The 18654-nt window shown below is 31.7% G+C and overlaps 1 protein-coding gene across 1 annotated transcript in view; it reads left to right on the top strand.

Moving 5' to 3' along the window:
- Positions 1–18654, top strand: part of LOC132737237 (protocadherin Fat 4-like) — a 32422-nt gene that overhangs the window by 12521 nt on the left and 1247 nt on the right. The window contains exons 23-44 of the mRNA XM_060724498.1: positions 368–456; positions 988–1130; positions 1311–1381; positions 2126–2350; positions 2600–2779; positions 3186–3524; positions 3774–3923; positions 8499–8750; positions 8965–9078; positions 10696–10809; positions 11042–11116; positions 11535–11741; positions 12278–12448; positions 12655–12805; positions 13173–13297; positions 13513–13815; positions 14551–14733; positions 15168–15960; positions 16112–16666; positions 17124–17246; positions 17584–17666; positions 18255–18311. Coding sequence (XP_060580481.1) covers positions 368–456; positions 988–1130; positions 1311–1381; positions 2126–2350; positions 2600–2779; positions 3186–3524; positions 3774–3923; positions 8499–8750; positions 8965–9078; positions 10696–10809; positions 11042–11116; positions 11535–11741; positions 12278–12448; positions 12655–12805; positions 13173–13297; positions 13513–13815; positions 14551–14733; positions 15168–15960; positions 16112–16666; positions 17124–17246; positions 17584–17666; positions 18255–18311 — 4503 coding nt within the window. The remainder of the gene's footprint in view (positions 1–367; positions 457–987; positions 1131–1310; positions 1382–2125; positions 2351–2599; positions 2780–3185; positions 3525–3773; positions 3924–8498; positions 8751–8964; positions 9079–10695; positions 10810–11041; positions 11117–11534; positions 11742–12277; positions 12449–12654; positions 12806–13172; positions 13298–13512; positions 13816–14550; positions 14734–15167; positions 15961–16111; positions 16667–17123; positions 17247–17583; positions 17667–18254; positions 18312–18654) is intronic.

Here is an 18654-nt window from a genome sequence, read left to right as displayed (position 1 = left end):
TTTTGTATACTCAAAACCGTCCTGTTTGAGACATGTTGCGGTCGTACAAAATTTTTCCGTACATGCAATGAATGTTTTTATATTTTCATCCACAACGTATTGTTAGGCAATCATTTTTTGTTTTTGTTGTCCCCCTTCCTGTCCTGCCTTCTCTGCTAGTGTGGCCGGGTTGTATCAGGGGCTTTGTTCTATAAGCGTCGCATTGCCCTGGTGATCTTTGTTCTCATTTTTTGTAGCAATAATACACATCATTCTGAATGCTTTTGTCGTTATAAATCGGTTTTTCTGCATATATTGTAATAACTTAGCTAGAAATTCATATTTTATGCGTAAGATTTTATCGTTATTAAAACGGTTTTCTTTTCAGATTCCTGAAAATGCCGATGACGGTTATGAAATCGGAAGTTTTATAGTAAAAGATGAGGACAATATCATCAGTAATGAACAAGATTTCACGTTTACTTTACAAATACCGTTCTTTTTCAAGTTTAAATAAATAAAAATTCGGGTTTAGTATTCGGTAGTTTTTTTTTTTAAAAAAAAAAAAAAGACTTCAAACCTATTAATTAATGGTAAAATTATATATTGAGTTTGAGTACATATTACTGTTTAACGATTTATAAAAGATGAATTAAAACGAAAACCTGTAAATAGTATACATTAAATCATTGATTAAGTTTGTAAAATGTTTATAATTTAAACATGCTGATTTTTAGATTGGATAAGAAATGTAATACGTAATGTCTACTTTAAGTAGGAATTGGTGTAAATAAATAAAAACACATGTTTTCCAGTTGTTTGACAATATGCTATTAATACATTTTGTGACATAATAAAATAATTGTTTGCCTGCCCATTGTTTCACGTCATATCATTTATTTGTACTGTACTGTTTCAAACGATTTGAATATTTAAGAAACTATAATGATGTATTTTTCTGCCTATTGTATAATGTTATGATATTAATTTTGAGGTTGCTGCTTCAAGGTTTGATTACGAAACCAAGAAACTGTATGAAGAAGTGGTGATTGTCACAGATAGTGGCGTGCCAAACATGTCGTCAACTTTTACACTGTCCTTTAAAATTTCCGATGTTAACGAGCCACCGGCACATTTGGAATTTGAAGGCAGTATGTAAATGTTTTGTTCTCATAGTATGTACATGTATGTAAGTTAAAAATGAAATATGCAGAGTAAATGAGTTCCAAAAAATTCCAACGCACTTGACTTTTCAATATGATGATTGTCATTTTTTAAAATGCTGATTGTACATGTAATATTATTTTCATAAACATATCTTTTCAAACCAGAAAGCGGCGTTCTTGAAAGTGCAATGATTGGTGATATAGTAGGAACTCTATCGGCGCGAGATCCAGACGAGGTTAAACTTTAACTTTTAATTTTTGGGTACGCTTTTTTTGGCATTGATTTTTAATCATTTTGTTATAAATGGAAGGGTGATTAGAGTCTTGACGGAATAGCATTTATTTTTAGGGTTACGACAGGGGATACCGCATCTGATGGAAAAACTTTTTGCATTTATGTCTTTAAAAATTAGGAATTTGGTGACATAAAATAAATAATCTTTTTGGTATGTCAACAAAAATTAAAAATGACTGCTCCCTTTTTTATTTCCCTACGTGTTAAAACAAGATGACTAAAAATTTTTTTTGGTTCAGTTACCCAGGGTCCCTGGTTTGATCCCTCAGCGACGAAATTTTCCCCGGGAAAAATGATTCGAGCATGAGTCAGGGGGGGCTTTTGCCTTTCACCGTGAAAATGGAGATTAAGTTGGTCATTTGGAAAGGGAATTGCCTATTACTGGTTATATACCATGGAAAGCCGATTAGGTGGATCTTCCGCTGGGTTATGAGCAAAAATGTGTAGTAATCGGCATTAAACACCAGAAAAAAAACAACCAACCAACAAACAAACAATAGATGATTCCAATGTATTATTGTCTTTGTTGTTTCTTTATCAAGCTTATCATACACATTAAACATATGTGTGCGAACTTAAAATATTTCTGTCCGGATACAAAAATATTCTTTAAAATTTGTATATCAAAACATGTGTTTCGTACGATTTACATGATATAAAAATAATCATTGAACAAATTTTGTAGTTGGAGAAGAATTTTACATTGTCAATTATTGATGTTAACGAAGTTCCGACTGACATAATTGTCTACGACAATTATTTTATGCAAATTCATGAAGGAAGTCTAACGACGGACCCAATAGCAAAAATTGAAATACATGATCCCGATGAAATAGAACGATTAGAAGCCGAAATTGTGTATGGTAAAGAAATTTTCGTGTTGGTACCAGCTAGCCTGAACTGTTCAAAGGTATTAATTGCTACCAAACATATATATATTTTTCTGGAAAATACGGTATGAATTAATTTTAGTAATAGTAGTTAATATTTTGATCAACAAACTACTTGTTGTATATACGAGTCGACAGAATTACATTAAAACATTTAAAACACAATATATGTGATTAAATTATATAAATTATTAAATTAACCATGTTTATGTTATTGTAAAATAACACACATAGTTCTCATTTTGTGTTATGTTATTGTTAATTTACAGATACATGAAGAATATTTATCTGGAACAGTTTGTGTGACCAGTCTGTTTCTTAGAAAAATGTTAGATTTTGAGACGGATCCTAAAATGATTGACCTGTCCATAAATATACGTGACAAGGGCCGGTTGTCATTGCAGAGGACATTTACTTTTACTTTGATGGACGAAAATGAACTTCCAAAAGTAAGTTTTGGAATTGAACTTAATTCAACTAAACAAGTTTCATGACCTTAGCAGTTGAAAGTAAACCAGAGATAATTTGCATAAATTACGAGTTTCAGTAACTTAGATTTTAAAAGCTTAAAATATAAAAATTGTTTATTTTGATCAAAGAATACAAAATATAAATAAATCGCAGTTCATACTACAGTCTTTATGTTGTTGTTTTTATTTTAATTTTTTTTCTAACTGCATAAGCCGGTGCTAGGGGGTGTGGGAGGTAGCTTGTTATCACCACTACCGAGCACGAACAGGCTCAGTCAACCAGCCTACAACATATTCAATCTTTATGTGTTTTGCTTTGTTTCTGATTCGGGTTTCCTCTATTTTACATATGTCTTATAAATCTTACTCTTTTTCTTTTGAACAGGATATAATTCTTAACTACGTTACAGACGTTGTACCAGAAAACACTCCAGGTTATGTTATAGGAACTCTATCAACAATCGATGACGATTCTGATGATTCGTTTCAAAATTATAACGATGAGTTTAAATATGTCGTTGTTTCTGATTGGAATACATTTACAGTTTCTGGCGACAAGCTTATTGCAAAGTCATCTCTTGATTATGAAACACAAGATTTTTATACGGTTTCCATCCGATCACAAGACACATCTAATTATCCAAAATTTTTGATAAAAGATTTCACTATCGTGGTCGGCGATATTAATGAAGATCCATCAAAGATAGAATTGCTACCTACACAGGTAGTTATAATAATTTTTTTAACGTTTTCATATTTTAAAGATCAGTTGTATTTGATATTACATATATTTTCGTGTTCGTAGTGGTGTTGATCTTTTGTATGTATTACTAATACCTGAATGAAAGACGAATTAACAGTATGTAGAGAAGGGTAGAATAAAATATCGCTAAACTATTTTGTAATTTTAATGTTACGAATAACAATGTTCACTTACAGCAATAATATTTAAATACGTTTTATTTCTGTCTAGATTGCAAAGAAAGCAGTCGCTGGAGAAATAGTTGCTAAGATACGAATAACCGATCCTGATAACGAAGGAAGACCTAGATTTCAAAATCATACATGCGATGTCGCACCAGCAGATCAGTTTGATATAGACAACATTGCATTTGTTATCAAGGTAGTATTAATCGCCTAAATCTTATATTGGTAAAAGTAAGTAAGAACATTTAATGCAGAAGAATATCCATGGATAGTGATAAATGTTTTTGATATATTGATCACGTTGTATACAAACATTGACATTCTAGCAATCCTATTGTATTTCTACTAATCTGTCTGTTTTTCATATCGGTATGGAGCAACATCGTGTCAATGAACAATCGCAATCCAATATTTTTTTTGATTTCATCGAAATGCTGAAGCCAAATTGATTTCTTTAAGCCAGTCTGAAGAACCTTTCATTTTAAATAGAAATGAGAATATTAACATTTCTAGATAAAGAAATGGAATGCGAGAATAATTTCATACGTAGCCTTTTGGATGTTTATATAATTATGTATATTGAATTGAATCATACAAATTAATACCCGGACTCTTTTGTCTTTTACTTAAAGACATTTCCAATTAAACAACAATATTTTTAATAGAGAAATAATAAAAAATTAATTTTCTGAATCTTTGCATAATTACAGAAAATCATAGTTGAAAAAATTATAAAAAACATTTGTAGTCTCCATTCTTCATTGTTTTGTTTGCGTTTTTAAAGAGCAGATAACTAAAAACATCAAGCAACACCTTATATGAATTCAAATTCATTTTTGTCACTTTATTTCCTGACATGGTACTATATTTACTGAAATTATATGGAACGCCTGGACTGTCTTATGTTAAGAATGAATGATATACCTGGTTAAATGTCTTTCTGTTGGGCCCGAGATAAAAAATGGGGGGGAAACCAAATTGCTCAGTTATTGAGTGCTATGTTTTTGTGCTGACTGAAATTTTATTCATAATTTCAATGTATTGTCGGGGGGCAAAATGGGTTATGTTCATTTTCTTAAACCAACAGGATGTGGTACCCCCAATTATTTAAAGAAAAAAGGATTGTTTTTAGGGTTTTTACATTATTATGTTCGGTTTAAAAAAATTCCCATTGGTGCTTTTTCTTTTGTTAAACCTGAAAAAAAACGTTAAAGGGGGTACTATCTTTTTTTTGGGCCCTGGGCGTTATTTTTGGGGGTTGTTTAATTTTTTTTTTTTTTCCGTTGCAAGGACTGTGTTGGGGGTTTTTAAATTTCTTTTTTTAAATTTGGGGAATAAACTTTTAAAATTTGGGAATCTTTATTTTAAATTTTTACTATCTTATTTGTGTGCTTTATATTTCTTCAGTAAGTCAATGTGTTGTTCGGTGTGTGTTTTTCCCGGGGTTTTTTTTGGTACTATTATTTGTTCATTCAGATGATAAAACTTTTTGGGGGCAGGGGTCTTTTTGTTCAATAGGGGAACAAAAACTGTTATGTCGTCCACATTATTTTTGGGTTCTTCGGATATTTCGGGAAACCAAAAGGGAGCGACAAATTTTCCCCAATGGGCCTGTCGGGGCCCAAATTGCCCAAACAAAATTGCCAAAAAAATTTTTTCTTCCCTGTAAATATTATGGGGGTTAAGATCTTTTTTTTTCAAAAATTGGGATTTTTTAAAATCCCCAAATGGGTTTTTTATTTAGTTAATTCTGACTTTACTTACTGTTCCTTCAATGGGTACATTATAAACTTAAAAAAGTGGGTAAGGGGGTAGCCTTTTTAAAGTCCCCATCCCCGGAAAATATAATTTTTAAATTTATCTTTTTGGTCCCCTATAAGAGTCAATATTGACACAGAAAAGGGAATTTTTAAAAAAAAAAAATTCATTAAAAGTGGGGAACCCTTTTTGGAGTCAAGGGGGGCCAAACGTTATGGAGAAATTATAAGAAAGGGGAAACCCAAATTTAAATTTCCTTATGGCCACAGCATATACAATTTAAAAATATATGTTTTGGGGAAACCCATTTGAGTCACCATAACCACAAAAATGGAAAAAATTTTAGGGGGAAAACCTTTTGGGGTCACACAGGCCCACGTTTTTGGAAATTAAAAATTTAAAGAAAGGTTTGGGCCCCAAGCCCAACTTACCCTTATGAAGAACTTCTATTAAGAAACGGTTACCAAAATTGGCCCACACGGGGCCAAATTATGAAATTTTTTTTAAAGTGGGAAAATCTATTTGAGCCACACATTTTTTTTAAAATATTATGAAACATTTATAAAAAGAAAGGGGTAGCCAAAATTAAAATTAGACTCAAAAATTTTTCCCTGATTTCAAAACCCTCGACCCCCCTTTAAAAATTCCCTTTTTTATTTTTTTCCCGCCCATTTTTTTCTCGTTTAGGGAAAAGCTTCTTTTAAAGGGGGACCTTACGCCCCCTTTTTATGGAATGCATACTGTTTTCCATTAAAGGGGTTCCATGAAAACCCGCCTTTTAAAACCATCATCTTGGATGTTTCTAATTAAAAATTCACTATTTTTCGTTTTAATGTTGAATTTGTTTAAACCCGGTGTGGGGGCGTCCCGGGTAACTTGCACCCCCCATCCAGTCCATAAACGGCTAAAAAAAACCCGAGTCTGCAAATTTTAAAATTTTGCTTTTTGGCTTTCTTTAGGTTTTTTTTTCTTTTTAAAATTTTATGTCTTTTAATATTTTGTGGTCTTTGTGGCCCAAATTGGGTTTTCATTCCCTTATATGGGAATTTTCTTTTTTTGGGGCTATTTTTGGGTTTTCTAGGCTACCCACTTATTTTATGTTCCCATTTACTGTGGTCATGTGGGTCTAAAATGGGGTTTTTACAAAATTTTTAACTTTCCCATTACTTTTGGCTGTGGGGACTCAAATGGTTTTCCTTACTTGATTTTATTTTTATTTTTAAAATTTCTTTTTGATGTGCCCATTTTTAAGTTTAAAATTTCCCAAACATATATTTCAAGTTTTATTTACGGCGGTCATATCTGACTTGAACAGACTACCCTTACCCATATTTTAATTTTATATACTGTGCCCATTATGACTGTAACAGTATAGTATAGTCATAAATTAAAACTTGATAAAATACCCATCCGGTATTAAATATTCCCATAAAAAAACTGTCCAATTTTATGGAAATAACGTTTTTAACCTCCCGATGGTATTTTACGGGGAAGAAAATTGTTTTCTTGGCAATTTAGTGGTCATTAGCCTCGACGTGACCTATGGAAATAGTTTGCTCCCGCCCGCCATCTTGTTTGACGCGAAGATATCCGAATGAACCCAACATAATTGTATGACCACTCAGCGCATTGTCAAATGACTTGTGCACCGAACAGTATATCATCTGAACTAAAAATAATGACTTCTGCACCGAACAGTACATCATCTGAACTGAACATAATTGACGGTATCACACAACAGTTTGTGTTCACAACTGAACATAATGACCTCTGCACCCGAACAGTATATCATCTGAACTGAACATAATGACTTCTGCACCGAACAATTTATCATTTGAAACTGAACATAATGACGGTATGCACACAACAGTTTGTGTTCACTACTGAACATAAATGACCTCTGCACCGAACAGTACCATCATCTGAAAACTGAACATAATCACGGTATCACACAACAGTTTGTGTTCACTACTGAACATTATGAACTCTGCGCCGAACAGTACATGTCATCTGAAACTGAACATAATAACGGTATCACACAACAGTTTTTGTGTTCACTACTGAGCATAATGGACCTCTGCACCGAACAGTATATCATTCTGAACTGAACATAATGACTTCTGCACCGAACAATTTATCATCTGAACCTGAACATAATGACGGTATCATACAACAGTTTGTGGTTTCACTACTGAACATAATGACCTCTGCACCGAACAGTACATCATCTGCTGAACTGAACATAATCACGGTATCACACAACAGTTGTGTTCATTACTAAACATTATGACCTCTGCACCGAACAGTACATCATCTGAACTGAACATAATAACGGTATCACACAACAGTTTGTGTTCACTACTGAACATAATGACCTCTGCACCGAACAGTATATCATCTGAAACTGAACATAATGATAGTACTATTCAACAGTTCTATTATTTTCACGACTGAACAGTCTAAATAAAGCACCCAAACAGCATTGTCATTTGAACTGAAAATAATAAAAGTATCACCCAAATAATACACTGCCTCAGCCCAAACGAAATGATAGTACCACTCAACTGTTTATTTTCATGGTTGAACATGATAAGAAGAGCTATTTTAACCGAACATAACAACTGTCACACCCTACAACATATCTTTTTAACTCAACATAATTGTGTTACCACATGCTTGTTTGTTTTTTAAGAACTGAACAGAACGACTAATGCACCCGGCAATACATTGACTTGACTGAAATATAATGTAATCACCACACAACATTACACTTCAATAACTGAGCGCATTTGGATTTCCACCCAGTATATTGGGATTTTGACCAAGCATATTGTATCTCGGACTCAACAGAATGACATTTAACCATGTATATCAGTCATTCTACACATAAGACAGTCCAGGCGTTCCATAAAATTATATTTTTAGATTTTTTATTCTATAGCATTTTTGTTTAATATTTTGTGGGGACTATAGATCTAGTTTTTAATTTTTCGTGTATCATTTTTATTTTTAGTTGAAAGTACCACTATCAGGTGACGTTGATAATGTTCAATTAACGGTCACGTGCACTGACACAGGAGTTCCGGCTCTTTCTTTGAAGACAGCTTTTGATGTGTCAGTTGTTGATAACGTTAATGCTCCTAAAGACATCCAGTTAATTGATGATCATGGAAGTGTAGAAATATTTGTCAACGAAAACTATGCAGATATCGTAGTTGGAACTCTTTCGGTTATAAATGCATTGACAAATGGTATCATACAAAGTGTGAGAATTACAGTTATTGCTTTTAGCTATATAAATAATACAATTAAAAAACAATGAGGATGAAATCTTACCTTATACTCTAAAAGAGTTTTCTCATTTAATAATGCCAAAATTATCTTAAAAAGAGTTTTTTTTTTCTTTTATTATGACATGTTAAACGCATTATGAATAAATATTGAATGTGACAATATCATAACATATTTTCTGCTTTTAGGAAGCTGCATTTACCTTATCTGCAGCATCTCTTGAATATGTTTCAATCGATGCCAAGTCATTACTACTGATAAAAGCTTTAGACTTTGAGAGTCAGCCAGAAATTGACATCGAGGTATTTTGCAAAGGCTCAGAAACGACTGGTGACAGTTTTAACTTTCCCAACTTTTGTTGTAGTTTGTTTCTTTTTTGCATTGTTTATTTTTCAAACTTAGCGGGGTGAAAAAATTATCTTTAAATTATTTTTTACTGGTATACTTTTTTTAATAGAAAATCGCAAATTTTTTTTATTTTATAGTCAGTGAAAGATGTCAATGGCCCCTTAAAGTTTGATAAAAAGGCAAGGAAAACCCTTTAGAAAAATCGAAGCCCGGAAATGTAATTGGGATTTAAAAACTGAGATTTCCCATGATGGACAGCGCAAATTACACCTACTAGGGGTTAATATGGATCCGCTTTTTTTCCCCATTGCATAAAAAAAAAAATAAACCAACACACTAATGTACTTTATTAACTATTTTTTCACCTTAGACAAAATTTCCTACACTCTTATAAAAAGTAAAAGGAAGGGGAAAATTGCAATTTTTTTTTTTTGAAATTTTTCAATTTTAGATTTTGGGGCAAAGATGACGTGTAGAAATGCGAAGCATTTTTATTTTTTGCGAGTAATTTTGGAGCTACTATATCAATTCGAGAAAATTAATTTTAATTTTTCTGTGGTAAGATCGTTGATGGAGAAAATCCGTTAAACGTCACCATATGTTCGTTTAAAAAGGATATATAGATCCCCCAAAAAATTAAATTTTAAAATATATAGGAAAAGGGTGAAATTTTTTAAATTTTAGAAATTCACGTTTCAATTCCAATTTTTTAATTCACTTTTCGCTTCCTAATTCAGCTTTTCCATTTCTTTTAAATTTCCCAATTCTGGGTTGAAAATCTGAAATCGTAAAGCTGAAATTGTGAATGCATGAAGTTGAAATTGTGAGTTCGTGAAGCTGAATTAATGAGTTCATTACTTTAATGTCCCTAACGGTTTTTCGTAGGTGGGACATTTCAATGGATTTCATACAATTGTATTGATGGTTGTTAAAAAGAATTTTAAAATTGATTTTATTAAATTATCAAAAGATTAATTGACGGACTTTGGTAGAAAAATGGCTATTTACTTTAACTATTATTCATAGATAGCTGGAGTACACATGTTTGCTGACTAAGTGTTAGTATTAAAGATTGAATACTGCTTATGAATACTGATGTTTGAGATGTTGCATTAGGCATTATATCACAGGAACAAATCAGCCACACTGAGTCTGAAAAGTGATCCTTTTGATTTCTATGTTTGCTCTCATTGATCTCGAGGTATCTTTACTTTTCCAGATTTTGTATTGTTGAATACTGTAAAAGTTCTTATTCTAGTGTCGTTTTAGTTTTCTGTTACTTCGGGAACATTCATTTTAATGTTTGTTGTGTAAAATGTATTATATTTCCAAAGCCTGAGAATTAATGCACTATCCATGATGTCTCAAAAAAGCATTCGGTCAAACCGAGTCTGAAATGTTCACCTTTAATGTTATTTATTTTTGTAATTTGAGTATGTATTCTTCCAGTTATCAAGGGATCTCACATTTTCAGATTTTAATATACATGCATATTTTTTATATTTTAAACATTAAATTATTTATATGTTTGCTCAAAATGCAAGTTATACTTTTCTGTATTTTCTATAAAGATTCCAGAAAACAGTCCAGTAAATACTGTTCTTGGAACACTTTCAATTGTTGACGAAGACAAAAATTCCAAGCACCAGTGTGAGATTCTTAACCTTATCGACGTTCCATTTAAGGTAGTACCTCTTTCCGGTCTTTCCGGGAGATAATTGAAATGAAAATGTATTGAATATCTTGTTTGTTGTAAATATAAAGGTCGAATAATACTTTGCTTAAGATAAAACCTCATTGTCGTCACGGATTTAGTACTGATTACATGTTATTTTTATTTGTAAATTGTGAATAAAGTAATGTTTGATTATATAAGAAAGTCAAACACATATGTCTTGTGTTTTTTTCCGTCTTCAGGTATTAGCTGATTATCAGTTAGCAGTTGCAATTGATATCCTGGACTACGAAACACAAAAGACTTATAATGTTAAGGTATTTAATCTTAGAATGAAGTAATTGATAATACAGACAGCTGCACTAAGCTAAGTAATATCTTTACATGTTTTATTTTGCAAAAATGTTTATATGATGTGCATAATGTATATTTGTTGAACGTTTTGAAATATTACGGTTTACAATAACGACGACAAAGCTTCGTGCATATTTTTGTGAGGTATTTTTATCACATACTATCATGACAACTGATCCGGAAATTGTCAAACTTGTATTCATTTTTAATTTATTTGAATTTCATTATTCGAAAGATTGTTCTATCTTGAAATTGATCCCTTATTAAAATCTAGATCTACAAGAACGATTGATTTGACTACTCTATTTAACTCGTAGCTTCAAAAAATATAATGTTCAATTTACATTGATTTTGTCTTTTACTGAATTTTCTACCATCAAGGTTTATTGCGGAGATACTCTTAAGGATGGAAGTTCCGTGGGCATAACAAAGATGTTTATTGTTAACGTCACAAATGTGAACGAAGCTCCAACAGATATATTGTTATCAGAGCAAAGTATTGAAGAAAATAATGTCAAAGGTCAAGTGATATCTGAAATTTCAGTTGTTGATTTAGATAGCCAAATAGTAAGTACATCTGATATATCTGTGATTCATTAGTTGTTACAAAATGCAAACTCACATTATTCAGTTACAACAGTTATAGAGAAAGTCGAAATATATGTTTATTCATTATGATATACTTTGATGCATTTTTACCATTGGTTAACCTACCAGCCTGCTTTATTTATTGTGTTTCTCTTTTAATTATAGAAAGGATGGACAAAATGTCTTATGACAATGTTAAAAGACAAATTGTTCTATTGATGCAGTGATGTCTTTCTTTCAATTAGGAATAAAGGGGAGCATTATTCATTAATAATAACAAAGTTACAGCCAAGACATATCTATTCGCAACATTTTATAAACATATAGTGTCTATAAAGTGCACAAGTTATCATATTCACATTAAATGATACGTCTGTGTCTATACATATGGCTACTGTGTAACACATGTTTAAAGTTAATATTGAATAGCTTTAATTGTATGGCGTATGTTTTTTGTTTGTTTGAATAAGATGTTATAAAACATTGCTAACAGTCTGCCAAAACTTACCTTGTAATATATAAACAATTTTTTCAAGGTCTACATCTCAATTGAGGATACGGATGCTGCAGATTACTTTCAAATTCAAGACAAGTTTAGTGTTGTTGCTAATGTTGTTTTTGATTATGAGACCAGAGTTTTCTATAGCATTGTTATCAAGGCAGAAGATGGGGAAGGTGAAGTCACAGTGAAAACATTTGAGCTAGAGGTAATATAAGTATTAAGTAAGAAGTTACATATTGAGATGGTATTATAATACGAAATGAATTGATGAAAAAGTTTTTATTGCAACTAGTCAAGTAATACTATTTGTTTTTCCTTACCAAAGATTTTAAACTTTTGACATTAATTAATGATGCATGCTCTTGTGTCCGTCAAATAATTTATTTTTAATCCGACGAAATTTATTTTAAGGTAATAAACATAAACGAAGCACCTTCAAAGATCATACTGGATCACCTGGTAGCATCTGAAAGTTCTGAACCTGGAAGCACAGTAGGTAGATTCACAACTGAGGATCCCGACAGAAATCAGGAATTCGTGTATACATTAAATACTCTGAACGGTATGAAATGATAATGTTAAGAGATGAATGAATGAGAGGGTTCTAGAACGAAAGCAATATATAGAGTCAAAACGCAAATGTGTCAACATTTCATGTAATCAATCTGTATATGCAAAATTCTAGAGTGTGACTAACTAATGTACATGTTTGTGAATTTATCTTTACTGTCTACCAAAGTCAATGCATTTTTTGGCCAAAATGATTTTTTGTATTGAATTATCTATTTACTACACATATTCTTTATGATGAGTATCTTTAGTTTTAGCTGTGTATTTCTTTTCATGCACAAGTGTAATTAGAAAATGCTTTGTTGTAATTTGAATGATTGCGTTACTTTTAATTAGCTATCTTATTATTTGTTTTGCAGGAGGCTTTGATATATACAATAATATACTTGTTGTCGGTGCGACAGGATTGGATTTTGAAACAATACCATTTTATAACATTTCAGTGATGTCTATTGATAATGGAATACCTCCAAAATCTATCGAAGTAATTATATCCTTTGATTCGTGCATGTTAATAAATATACATTTTCCGAGATTATATGGAGCATTTATTTAACTCGTCATTTTTGAGTTGATGAAAACGTAATTGTTCAGCATGTCTAACATAAATTCAGTAAAATATTTGAAAATAGTATGCACACATAAATAACTATCAAATCTTATTTGTACAATTCAAGTGACTTTATCTTTCATACACAGCAACACTTCATTATCGAAATATTAGACGCAAATGATCCACCGGATGATATTATAATAGACAGATTCGTAAGCGTTCCAGAAAATGCAGAATTAAATACTGTCATAACAACCTTCAAGGTTGCTGACCAAGACACAGGTCAAAAGCATGCATGCAATGTTCTAAAGGGTGAAGATCTTATTTCCGTGGCGACGGAAGGTAACGAAATTCAGAAGATGGTAGTAACAAGCAAACTAAACTACGAAGACGCTGACAAAGTCGATGTCATTCTAGCGTGTACAGATGGAGAATATGAAGTCAGAAAGGTACATTTAACAATATGATTTGGTTTGTTTTCACCTACTGATGTAAATACTTATTTTGATCTATTTTCTACAAGGACGGTTATTTTATATTTCATACTTAATCGCTTTAATCGAGTAGCGTCTATGAGACATAGGTACAGATAAGATTATTGAAGAACAGTAGGTTTGCATATTTGCCTTAGATCGATATGATGTTTCGATTGCAAATGAAATAAGAAAGACAAATTGTGAAGAATTTTGAATTGTTCGCCAAACGAAAGGATTTTGTTTGATGAACACATGTCGGAGATCCTTAGAGTTGAAAAAATAATTATAATTCTATAAATAAGATCACATGACCTGGTTTATCTTTTTTTTGTTTACAAGTCGGGTATAACACCCCTTTTTTTTGCCGAGAAAAGTTTATACCTGTCATTGGGATATGAAACTTATTTTTGATCGATCGATTTTCATTGAAATCTTAAATCTTTTTGTTTTATAAGTTTGATCTTGGTTAAGGAAAAACATGACCTTTTTATGAGAATCAATGAAAAATTAAAACTACATACTAATTCACCATATTAAGCAGATTGTTTTCATGAAAACCAGCATTGGATTCTATCTATCATTTGACAATGGCTTTTGTCAGAAGGTTATTCATATTATTATTCTTTTCTAATTTTTATTTATTTATTTATTTATCAATAGTTATTGATTTTCCATCCTCAGAATTACTGATTTGTCGTTACATTGTAGGATTTTACAATAAATATAACTGACGTAAATGAAGCACCAACTTCCATTAAAATTACTGGTTCTAACACTATATATGCCGAAGCACCTATAGGTTATGTAATTGGCACAGTAACGGTAGAGGATGAGGATATGGACCAATCATATTCATTCACACTCAGTGGGGAAGATTCTGATATCTTAGAGGTAAAGTTCTCATTTGTACTTTTTAAAAAATAAATGGTTCAAATGTTGAATTAAAATGGTAACAAAACAATAATCTCATTAACTGCTACTGCATAATTTTATTATCAAAGTAACTTAGTTTTATGGTAAAACGGGAAATACTTAGATTGTTATTGTTTTCTTTTGTAGTATCTCCCGTCTTCAAAATAGGCACTTTTTGCAAAAATACGTTATTTATAAAAAAAATGTGTTATAAAAATATATTGAATGTTTATCAATAACGGACAACTGGCCAATGCCAATTATACAAATATAGCAACATTTTAATATGTCCCGAACGTTAGTGATAATTCAAATAAGAATTGCATCCGTACTTTAAATTGATAATTGCTCTCAATGTTTAATCTAGAAGATACACATGTATCAATTCTGACAAAAAAAGGTTTTAATTTCAGATTTCTGCAAATAACGAACTGATTTTAAAGAAATTTATTCCCGACGAAAGTAAAGATACCATGGACCCCAGTATCACATTCACAATTTATGTAGCAGACAATGGCACACCGGTGCTAACATACATGCAGGCATTTAGGTTACCAATCACGGACGTGGAAGTTGAATATGAGGGTCTTCCTATTATAGAAATAAGCTTTATTAAACTGAATTATACAAGCAGAAAAGGAGATGTTCTAGGACAGATATATTCAACCAATATAAATGTTTCTTCCAGCTATCAATTTAGTTTGGTAAAAAATCCAAACGACATATTTTCTATAGAGAATAACGCTTTGATCGTGTTAGCCACAAATATTGAAACGATAGATGAAACTTCGTTTGAGATTCGTATCCAAGTTGAGAATGTTGAGACGCTAGAAAAAGAGACAAAAAACATAAAAGTATCCATCAATAAGTATAAAGATTGCCTTTTATCGGAGAACAAATGTAAAGGAAATGAGACATGCGTGGAACTAGAAACGCTAAACGTGTGTGAATGTATAGTTGACTTTAAACGTAATTCAGAAGAAATATGCACAAAAATTGACGATTGTAAACTTGATAGGGAATTGATAGAGAACCAAACTTCTCACAAATGTTTAAATGGAGGGACTTGTATCGATAGTATTCATAGTTACAACTGCAGCTGTACTGATAGCTTTGAAGGTATTCATTGTGAAAAAGAGAAAGCAGGGTTTGATGATTGTAATGTAAATCCTTGTATGAATAACGGCTCATGTGTACTTGAGACTAGTAAGTAACATTTAACTAATTAACCGTTTCTGTAAAATAAAATAAAATAAAATAAAACAAAACATATGGAAAATATCAAGTAAATGATACCCTGTGTTTGCTGACAATATAAAAATGTTTACAACTTGTAATGCCATGACTTTTATTCCAGATGCTTCATTTTACCACTGTGCATGTAATACTGGCTGGACGGGAATGTTATGTGACGTCAATGTCGATGACTGTGTGGATGCAACATGTTTTCATGGTGGCACGTGCATTGACGAACATTTAACCTTTTTATGCAAATGTGACGACGCATGGAAAGGTCTGCGCTGTGAATATGACAGTGTAACGTGTATAGAAAAAGATTGTAACATTTCCCATGTGTGTGTTGGTTTTTCTAATTCAAATAAAACATTATGTCGCGAAAGGGATATATATTTAATTAAATTAGAATTCACAAAAGTAACAACTTTTAATATACAAATCTTTCAAGCACGAATGGTAAGTTTCATTTTAGAAAACGCGGATCTATCTGTACTACATGTAAACAGTAAAAGACAAAAGCGAGAGACTTATCTTGAGAAATTGCAAATATACGTGACAGATGCTGTAGAAATTGGTGGTCAATATATTATACGTTTTGTCATGATAGACCTTGATTCTGAGCCGTTAAAAAAAGACGATGCGTTGACTATTCTTACACAGATATGCAACGACACAGGTAAATCTTTGGATCTTGTGAGTTTTTATAGAAATAATTGATTTTACATGTAAATTGATAACTATAGTTTGTCAATATGAACAAAGTATTCTACAGGTTTATGATACTACAAAAAACAAAGTTAAGATACCTGTCAAATACACGCTCCTGTCACTATTTATAATGTTTTTGTTAATATACATAAATAGATACGTGCATATGTGTTTAATCACCATTTACCTCCAGTAATTGATTATCATAGAAATATTTTTTCGGGTATAAGTAAAGATCTGTTACTAATTACATTCTTGCCTTTTTTCTTCAATCTTAATTACCTGTATCCAAAGGTATTTCCAAGAATTTAAAAGTCGATTATCAGTCGCAATCGAAAAGTTACTTGTGTCGCATTAGTTAATCATGTGTTGTTAGGTACTTACTCGTTCGTGCTATGACTATCTGTATCTATATGTTGTCATAGGTAGTGGAGATGTCAACGGAGGTTTGTTTTGTCCAACGATCATACAAGCCTATACCGACATCAATAGAAAACAAATAAGGCCAAACTCTGGTTCTTCGGCAGGAGCGATCATAGGAATTATATGTAACTTTTCTTTGCAAATGATAAACATAAACACATGATCACTCTGGAGTTAACTGTTTTTTTATCAATAAATTATTCTATTTTCTAAAATATTGTATATTAATAGTTGAAGGAGGACAAAGATAGGCGTTGCAACTGATTTATTTATTAACTTTGAGACAGTTAAGAGCCGTTGCAATAACGGTGAATAAGTGCAAAGGAAAATTAAATAATACTAATACTCACACAATTAGTTTTTGAAAGGCAACCACTGATATAAAGGAAACACAATATATAATAAATAATAAATGAACATTTAGAAATATATGTGTAATTCATGCCTTTAACAATATTTCAGTTGGCGTCATATTCGTGCTTGTTTTAATGGTGGTTGTCTATTGGTTATGGAAGAAAAAGAAATTTAACACCGTCAAGCCAATGGTTAGTATGTCATGTCAAATGGAAAAAAAACACAACAAGACATTGGTCTATTTTAGCACTTTGAAAGTTTCAAATCTAATAATAGCATTTAGAAGTATAAGTTAATAGCTAATTTGAAATCATTTTAGATTCATGCGACATCGCTATGGGTTTGAATCCCGCAAGGGACTTCGGATTATGTCATGTGAGGAAGCTGTCCAGCTAGCTTACGGAACATCATTGGTCCTTCTCAGATGTCCGTTCGTGCCTGCAATGATGCAAGGGGGTGACCACCAGTAAATCTCTAAATTCGCAATATTACATGTCTTGGTGTAGCGTAAAACCCAACCCCAACAAACAAACAAAAAGAAAGAATGAAAAAAAAAGATACACGTGTTCGGTTTATTCTTATTGGCCTGATTTCATCAGCAGAAACATTTAAAGAAAATGATATACAAAACACTTGCTTAAGCTTTTCGATGAAACATATATCAAACGAAATGGCGGAACTTCCTGATTATACACTTCTAGTGTTTTCAGGTATTCCATTAATCAAGATGTATATTGCTGTCCAGGTTTTAGTTGTCACCATGCATTTATTTCTTACAGAATTCAGTTCAGAGTGGTGAAGAAGTACCTGATATAGGCTATGCGTCCATGCCAACGGTAATCTGATGTATTTACATAAACTTATACTGCAATGCATTCTGCAATACTGTCATAAATTACTTGCAAACCGACATATATATCATACGCTTTTCACTTAATTTAATTCCTATGGTTAAACGCATTGTTTGTTTAAATATATAAAACAATTATAACTGTTTAAATATATCGACATTCAATTGCTATGTTGTTTTTACAAAACTGATTATTTGAAGAGATTCCTTACAGCAAAAAAATACAAAAATACACGGAAACGAAACATATAAAATTAGAGAGTCAGAATATGTACTGCTTTTGCTTCCATGTATTAAATCGTCTTTTCAACATGGTATTTATCATGTTA

The sequence above is a fragment of the Ruditapes philippinarum genome, unplaced genomic scaffold (assembly GCF_026571515.1).
Source record: "Ruditapes philippinarum isolate M1 unplaced genomic scaffold, ASM2657151v2 ctg2989_1_1_1_1, whole genome shotgun sequence".
Classification (NCBI taxonomy): domain Eukaryota; kingdom Metazoa; phylum Mollusca; class Bivalvia; order Venerida; family Veneridae; genus Ruditapes; species Ruditapes philippinarum.
The sequence above is the reverse complement of the archived record's forward strand: the minus strand, read 5'-3'. Positions and strand labels throughout refer to the sequence as shown.